The 9,086-nt window shown below is 42.9% G+C and overlaps 1 protein-coding gene across 1 annotated transcript in view; it reads right to left on the bottom strand.

The window, feature by feature from the left end:
- The window catches only part of ZNF514 (zinc finger protein 514), a 17,317-nt gene that overhangs the window by 5,833 nt on the left and 2,398 nt on the right, over nt 1-9,086 (bottom strand). The window contains exons 5-6 of the mRNA XM_010829849.1: nt 6,270-6,396; nt 5,827-5,967 (exon numbers count right to left, since the gene is read on the bottom strand). Coding sequence (XP_010828151.1) covers nt 5,827-5,967; nt 6,270-6,396 — 268 coding nt within the window. The remainder of the gene's footprint in view (nt 1-5,826; nt 5,968-6,269; nt 6,397-9,086) is intronic.

The following is a 9,086-nucleotide window of genomic DNA, read 5'->3' on the forward strand; positions in this document are numbered from 1 at the left end:
TTTCCTCTTTCACTTTCATCAAGAGGCTTTTTAGTTCCTCTTCACTTTCTGCCATAAGGGTGGTATCATCTGCATATCTGAGATTATTGATATTTCTCCCGGCAATCTTAATTCCAGCTTGTGCTTCTTCCAGCCCAGCGTTTCTCATGATGTATTCTGCATATAAGTTAAATAAGCAGGGTGACGATATACAGCCTTGACATACTCCTTTTCCTATTTGGAACCAGTCTGCTGTTCCATGTCCAGTTCTAACTGTTGCTTCCTGATCTGCATACAGATTTCTCAAGAGGCAGGTCAGGTGGCCTGGTATTCCCATCTCTTTCAGAACTTTCCACAGTTTATTGTGATCCACACAGTCAAAGGCTTTGGCATAGACAATAAAGCAGAAATAGATGTTTTTCTGGAACTCTTGATTTTTCAATTATTGAAACAGGAGATGGCAAGAGTGAACGTTGACATTTTAGGAATCAGTGAACCAAAATGGACTGGAATGGGTGAATTTAACTCAGATGACCATTATTTTCACTACTGTGGGCAACCATCCCTTAGAAGAAATGGAGTAGCCGTCATAGTCAACAAAAGAGTCCAAAATGCAGTACTTGGATGCATTCTCAAAAATGATAGAATGATATCTGTTCGTTTCCAAGGCAAACTATTCAATATCATGGTAATCCAAGTCTATGCCCCAACCAGTAATGCTGAAGAGGCTGAAGTTGAATGGTTCTATGAAGACCTACAAGACCTTCTAGAACTAACACCCAAAAAAGATGTCCTTTTCATTATAGGGGACTGGAATGAGAAGATTCCACATGCCAACTAAGCCCGTGCGCCACAACTACTAAGCCCATGCTCTAGATTCAACAACTATTGAGCCCAAGCGCTGTAACTACTGAAGCATGCATGCTCTAAGGTTTGAGAGCCACAACTAATGAGCCCCTGTGCTCCAACTACTAAAGCCTACACGCCCTAGAGCCCTCATAGCACAACTACTGAGCCTTCATGCTACTGCTCCTGAAGCCCATACCCCTAGACCCTGTGCTCCACAGTAAGAAGCCACCACAGTGTGAAGCCCGTGCACCACAACTAGAGCGTAGCCCCCTCTCTAGAACTAGAGAAAGCCTGTGTGCAGCAACGAAGATCCAGCACAATCAGAAATCAGTAATTAAAAATAATGCTTATGGAGAAACAGATGCTTTTACAATTGCAATTGAGTAAGATCTGACTTCCCATCAGTATTCAAGAGATTTCTTCCCAGATGAGGGGACATTTGAATAGGGTTCTGACTGATCACCAGGCTTTAGATAGTGGAGAGGGTATGCCTGGCTGGTGGAACAGCTTAGGCGGAACAGCCCAGGCTGGAAAGTGTGGACGCATGTTTGAGGTATGGCAAGCAAGCTAGTTTGTCTGAAATGGCGGTTCTTATCAGGAACAGCAAGAGGTTAGGGCAGACTGAAGAGGGCATTGAATGTCAAACTGAGAGGTGAGCCTTTATCCTATAGGCAAAACAGAGGCTTTGGGGGCAGGACAGGGTGGCAGGATAGGTGCCCACTGATGAGAATGATTAACATGGCCAGAGATACATAAGAGAAAGGGACTATGTTAGGCAAAAACCAGCTACAAAGTTGCAGGCATCCAGGCATATAAAGTGACCTGAGTGAGGGTTAGAGAAGGACACTTGCAGGGGGAAAGGATATATATATGGGGCTTCCTTTGTGGCTCAGTTGGTAAAGAATCTGCCTGCAGTGCAGGAGACCTGGGTTCAATCCCTGGTTTGGGAACATCCCCTGAAGAAGGGAAAGGCTTACCCACTCCAGTATTCTGGCCTGGAGAATTCCATGGACTGTAGAGTCCATGGGGTCACAAAGAGTCAGACACGACTGAGCGACTTTCACTTCACTTTGCCCTTTGAAAGAAAACTTAACCTGTTACTAATGTAAAATATGTATGAGTTATCTGGAGTTGTTTCAGGGATTTTTGTGTGCTTTTGAAACACTATGTGACTGAAGCCTGTGCTATACTGATTACACTGATGAGGCTTTCCCCCAGTATAAATTCTCCCATGTATGGAGACTTCCCTGGTGGTCCAGTGGTTAAGACTTCACCTTCCAAAGCAGGGGGTGTGGGTTCAATTCCTGGTCAGGGATTTAAGATGCCACATGCCTCATGGCCAGAAAACCAAAACATAAAACAGAAACAATATTGTAACAAATTCAATAAAGACTTTAAAAATGGTTCATATCAAAAAAATTTTTTTAAATAATAAACTCTCTGATGTTGAATGTGTGACCCACTAACTAAAGCCTTTCCAAATCCATTATATTCACATAGTTTCTTACTGGTTTGAATTCTCTTGTGTTTGATAAGGGAGGAGGTATGATGAAAGCCCACCCCCTCTTAATAGAGCTTCGGTTTGGTGTGTCCTGTCTGATGTTGAGCAAAATGTGTCCTCTGACCAAAAATCTTCCCACATTCGTTGCACTCCTAGGATTGCTTTCTAATATATAATTCAGTATATCCTCTGAGGTTTAGTGGTGTGTGTTTTCCAGCTGAAAGCCTTCCTGCATTGGCTGAATTCGTAGGGTTTTTTCCCCAGCATGACTTTTCTGATGTTTAATAAGGGAGGCAGTGTGAGCAAAGGCTCTTCCACACTCATTACATTTGTAGGGTTTCTCTCCAGTATGGTGTCTATAATGCTGAGTGAGAGATGAACTCTGGCTGAAGGCTCTCCCACACCTATTACATTTGTAGGGTTTCTCTCCTGTATGAAATCTGTAGTGTACAATGAGAGAGGAACTCTGGCTGAAGGTTCTCCCACATTCTCTGCATTCATAGGGCTTTTCTCCAGTGTGAGTTCTCTGATGTTTAATAAGGGACGAAGTATGACCAAAGGCCCTTCCACATTCATTACATTTGTAGGGTTTCTCTCCTGTATGAAATCTATAATGTAGAACAAGAGAGGAACTCTGGCTGAAGGCTCTTCTGCATTCACTGCATTCATAGGGCTTCTCTCCAGTATGAGTTCTCTGATGTTTAATAAGGGATGAAATATGACCAAAGGCTCTTCCACATTCACCGCACTCATAGGGCTTTTCTCCAGTGTGACGTCTCTGATGGCGCTGAAGTTCTGACTGGAAATGGAACAACTTCCCACATTCATTGCATTTGCAAGATTTCTTCCCTGGTTGGGTTCTCCGAGAGTCACTTCTCCCTGAAATCTGTCTGAATTCTGTATCACAATTATAGTATCCTTCTCCTGTGGGAACATGGTGTTGGTTAATAGGGACTGATCTTAAACCTGAACTGGTCCCAGATTCACTCCATTCATGACCTCTCTTAGGGGTGGGAGGAGATTTCTGAGTGAGTGACGTTTCTTTCAGATGTCTCTCCTGTTTTTTTGGATATATCTCTACCTGGTCATCCCAACCACAGGTTGCTTTCAGTTTGGAGGACCTGAATTCATCTCTAATGTGTTTCTCCACTGATGCTCTCTGAAATAATTCTTCTTTGGAAAGTCCCTGACTTAGCATAGGTTTCTTGGCTTGAGGCCTTCTCTCCCAGTCTGGAAAAAAAAACAAAAAAGACAGGCTGGTATTACCTGTTCTATATGCCAAGAGGAAGTAAAGTCCTATGATAGACATAAGATAATTAACCTTTAAAATAATACCTAAAAGAGGCGTACAGTCTTCCAAGAATGGTGTGTGTCTGAAGAACATTTTGTAAGTGCCAAGAATAAGATAAGCAGGTAACTGGAGATTAGAAAAGCCTGAGAGAACAGTGTTGGGACTCCAGTACACAGGTAAGGGCTTCCCTGGTGGCTCAGTGGTAAAGAATCAGCCTGCAGTGAAGGAGATGCAGGTTCAATCCCTGGATAAGGAAGGTCCTCTGGGAAGGAAATGGCAACCCACTCCAGTATTCTTGCCTGGGAAAGTCCATGGACAGAGAGGGGCCTTGAGGGCTATAGTCCATGGAGTTGCAGTTGGACACAACTTAGCTACTGAACAACAGTAACACAAGGTAAATCCAAAGACTGTAAAGATGAGAGGAGGGTAGGAAGATGCCCTCCACAAAATCTTCCCTCAACACCTCAGTCCACACCACACATTATCATGTACTATATACATAGTATAATATACATACTGTATACCTTTAACATCTATTACTGCATGTAACTGTGATGGCAGAATAATTATCCCCCAAAGATGTCCAAGTCCATCTGAACATATTTATGTATTCAAATCCCAGGAACATATAAACATGTTACTTTACATGGCAGAAGAGACTCTGAAGATGTGATTAAGGGCACAGACCCTGAGGCTGGAAGATTATCATGAGTCATTCAGGTGGGCCCAGTCTAATCACATGAGTTCTCAAAATCAGAGACAGTTCCTGGCTGAGTCAGATGTGGTGTGAGAAAGATTCGACCCATCACTTCTGGCTCTGAAGGTGGAGGAAGGGACCCAAGGGCCAAGAAATGTAGCAGTCTTTAGAAGCTGGGAATGCTCCTCAGCTTATAGCCAGCAAGAAAACGAGAAACTCAGTCTGACCATTGTAAGGAATTGGTTCTGCCAACAACACAGATGAACAGGAAACAGACTGTCCCCTAGACACTCCAGAAAGGAACTCAGCCATGCTGATACCTTGATTTTAACAGTGTGAGACCCATACTTGATTCTGAGTTTTGAACTATGAGATAATAAACTTGTGTTGATTAAAGCCACTAAGTTTATGACAATTTGTTTCAGCAACAGTAGAAAGCTAATACAATAATAGTGACCCTTCTGAAGAGAAAAATGACTGGCAATGCCTAAGCAGGGCTCCCACAGGCCAGATTTTGAGCCAGTAGGTCTTGTGGGGATCCTGAGGATTTGAGTGTTTAACAAGCTCCCCTAGAGATTCTGAAACACACCATATTTGTAGAACACTGTAAACAGACAGATACTGATGATGAGACTAGATCCAGAGGCCAGACCCTTGCCCTCATTCTGGAAGGAAATATGATCAAGAGAGTACCAATACAGAGATCAGCATCTTCCCTGTCTGTCCTCTTCTGGAGTGTGGAGGCCCAGCCTGCACTCTCAGGATTTGAGCCCTGCTTTGGGGAGTTTCAGCTCTGGCCTGAGGCTGATTCTGTTTCAAAGACGGACACAGACACAGACTGTCATCTCCTGCAGTATGCTTGAGCGGCACATGGCAGGCAGGGGAGCTTTGTGTCTGGAATTCTGTCCCAAGGGGTGCAGCCTACCACCCCGACGTCTCAAGTCACCTAGGAATTCAAAGAGATGCCATCAAGAGCTGGTAAGAAGTGGTCTTTGTTCTTAGAACCACCTCTGTTGTAGTTCAACTTAATCAAGCCTGAAGTGTCCTCACCTTGATCTTCCTGATGTCATCTGTCAGGATGTCCTTGCTGGTAGCCCTTTAATTTCTGGGCTACTTAACTGTTCTGTTTGATCTGCTGATAACTCTTTATTATCCCTGCTGGTATAGGACTTAACAACTGTTGGTCCTTAGACTCCATCTAACACTGACCATGTGACATCTAGTGATGACACATAGTCCCAAGGACCCTGAAGGGTAGGCAGAGATGGGCAGATGTTTATTTATCTACATTACTCACAAGAAACAAAGGAAATATAAACACTAGAGAAGAAAATGAACATCTTTTCATACCAGAAAACATTATGGAAGCCTACAAGTATTCAAAATACTGGAGTGGAGGGCTCTTGGCAAGCAACTTCACCTTTTCAAAGAAAAGGGCTCCTAGCAAGTGACCGCACCTTCTCAAAGAAGAGGCCCCTGACCAAGGGTTTAAAGGAACTTTCCAGTCACAGTTGGCCCTTATGATGTATACTGTTGTTTTAGCCTGACTCTCACCTGAGTGGACACCTGTTGAGATTTCTCTCTCTAAAATACAGGGCTCTTCCCCTTCCTCCAACTGGCAGATCATATATGGTTTGGACACTGGAAACCCTGGTGGTAGAGAAGGAAAAGGATCATGGTATGGGTATGTAAGAGGCCAAGGCTTGTGGACAGCCTGCAACTAAGCATGGTGAAGTCATAAAGCGTCTTACTCTGATCTTGCATACACCGGGACTTTCCTACAAGGAGAAAAAATACTGAATCTCCTGGCCCCCAAGAGAAAATAAATGTCTAATTCTGGAATTTCAGGGCAAAAGTCAGCCAACAGGCCCAGACACCCCTAGCTTTTAAACACCAAGGAACTAAAGATGGCCTGATGGGCAGGCTCTGGGCTTTGGAGGAGCTGAGCTCACCCAGGGAGGCCAGGTTCTTGAAATTCTCCAGCATCACCTCCCGGTACAGGTCCTTCTGAGTAGGGTCCAACTGCCCCCACTCCCACCAGGTGAATTCCACAGCCACATCCTCAAATGTCATCAGGTCCTGAAACACAGAAGACAATCTTGCACCCTCGGAGAGCACACTCATGGCCCTGGGAGAAGAGGAGACGGGTGTCTGAATAGAACCTTAGGGTGTACAAGAAGGTATTCCAAAAGTTCCTGGCTATCGCAATGCCAGGTTTTACCATCTGAAAAACATTTTAAGCTGCTCCAGGGACTGTGTCATCCTTACTACTCAGTATCCCACGCAATGCCCACAGATCTCAACATCAAACTGCTTAGGAATATAATCAGGGCCTCAGGAGAATCAAACCTTTAGAGACACTCCACTTATGTGGGAGAAATAAATACAATCCATTTCCTCAATTTTCAGAATGTCTCACAATTTAGTGACATTTAAATAGAATCAATTAAAAATAACAAACTGATTAAAATAAAAATAACAAACTAAAAAACAAAATAAAATAATAAAAAACAAAATAAAATAAAAATAACAAACTCTGCATTCTGAGTGTATTACAGTGTCAATAGTCTTCTAATTAAGTATTTTTTGAAAGTTGTGGCCTAGGATTTCGATTATAATTCTTACTAAGGCTAAATAAAATCATTTGGGGCTTAGAATAACTTATCCCATAAGAGCTGCCAGCACACAGTTCAGTGAAAGTATGTCAAATGGACTGACAGTGAATTAGTAAGTCTTTTGTGAGTCTGATTAATATAAATCATCTCCCCAAAAAGCCTAATCATTTTTCAGTTCCTAAATGTGCAAAGTTGAGAGTGAGAACCCCAGATCTCAGTTCTTCACAAGGTACAACCATTCTGTGGGTCCCAGCCAGAACTATCCTGTCAGCCTCTATAACGACAATACTTTCAATTGACTTACATTGTACAATAAGCCATAAACTATGAACTAAAAAGCAAGTAAGTGAAGGTAGTATAAACTCCTTTTACTTTCCCCTCAAAATGTTTAAAAGTCAAATCCCATTTAGATACTGATTCCACAGAATAAGCCAAACTAACAATTTTATATTAAAGGCAGTCCAAAATAATCAAATGTGGAAAACTCACTACCTTAGTGAGCCGAATGATAGATTGTACTATTTGTGCAAAATATTCATTGGCCCTCCCTATAGAATTGATTTTCCTACCCCACTGACTCAGGTGTAGTCAAGTCATTCACTTTCGCATTTGGAATGTGAAGCAAGTGACATGAGCTACTTATGAGCAAAAGCTTTCACAGTCAGCTTCTACAATTGCTGCTCTAAGAATGGCAAATGATCCCAGAGTGAAGATGTGGGGCAAAACCATAGCTTGCATGTAACGTGGACAAGAAATAAACTGTTGTTGGTGTAAGCGCCTCAGGATTTGCTGTTATCACAGTATAACTAGCCTCAACTGACTCGTTAAAAAAGCTGGTCTCCAGGTGGAGTTCTGCCATAATACAAAAGCCTAAAATACGTGATAGTGGCTTCAGAGCCAGGCAGTAAGAAAACACTGGCAAGACGGCAACCCATGTAATTTAGTGGTGAACTGTGTGGTAGAACTTGATGCAATAACTTGAAAGAGGAACAATGCAAGCATGAGCTGGTGATGTGATGAGACAAGGAGGGAAATATAACATCAGTGGTAGGAGCTGGTTGTCACTGGCTACATTTGACAAAAGTATGACACACACACACAAAAATTAGTCTAAGAGTTTGCTGATTTGCAAAATAAAAATGTAAGGCAAAGACAAAGTGTCCAGAGGGACTTCCCTGGCTGTCCAGTGGTTAAGACTCTGGGCTTCCAATTCAGGGGAAGTGGGTTCAATCCCTGGTTGGGGAACTAAGATCCCACATGCCACATGGCATAGCAAAAAAAAAAAAAATTTTTTTTAATATTTTAAAAGAAGAAGAAAGTGTCCCAGAAATTCCAGGACTTGCAAGGTTGGAGATTTAATGAATTCTCATTTCCAACTGGTCAAAGACAAAATAGATATAGCTTTTGCATGACAAAAGATGATTAAAACCCAGCCTAATGGCAAGGACTAAGTCATGAGTGTGATTGTCAGACCTTTTGTTTCAGTTCAGTTATGGCTCCCAGTAAATCCTCTCAGTGGGACCAAATTGCTCAGAGTGACTAAAAGTAAGGTTTTGCCAAGCAAACCCCCAAAGCTCCACAATTTAGTCTAAAGAGAGGGGCATATTTCACTAACAACTGTGGGAAAAGCTATTGATATACGGAGCTAATGGAAGCAAATGCACAAAAAGCTGGTCAGGGTTTTGAGAGTCACACTGAAGATGCAAGACTTGAAACAATCCTTGGGCCATCAAACTACTCAGGATAAAAAAGCTGCTTAGCCCTCAAAAAAAGTTTAATATCATCTTCATATGCAACCAAGGGAGATACTGCAAAAGGAAGGAACTTCTGGAGGGCAGAGCCAAGAGCCAAGGAGAACACTGGACTGGGAGCTATACCCAGACAGCAGAACCAGGACACATAAAAGATCCTCCCCCCGCCAATCCCAAGGCCAGGGTCCTCAGTGTGTCACCACACTAATCCAGGAAGATAACACGTGCACAGGGGCCCAGTCTCACTGAGCAGAGGGCCCTGGGGCAAGGAGACCAGCAAAAGCCTTGATGGGCTCTGCCTCCTGCAGAGCAGGAATTGGGTCCAGTTCCCTTTGGCAAACAAGGGAAAAGGGGCAAAACAGAGAAAAGGAGGCAAAACAGGCATTTGAGAAAAACTTAAAGA

The sequence above is a fragment of the Bison bison genome, unplaced genomic scaffold (genome assembly GCF_000754665.1).
Source record: "Bison bison bison isolate TAMUID 2011002044 unplaced genomic scaffold, Bison_UMD1.0 scf7180017864508, whole genome shotgun sequence".
Classification (NCBI taxonomy): domain Eukaryota; kingdom Metazoa; phylum Chordata; class Mammalia; order Artiodactyla; family Bovidae; genus Bison; species Bison bison.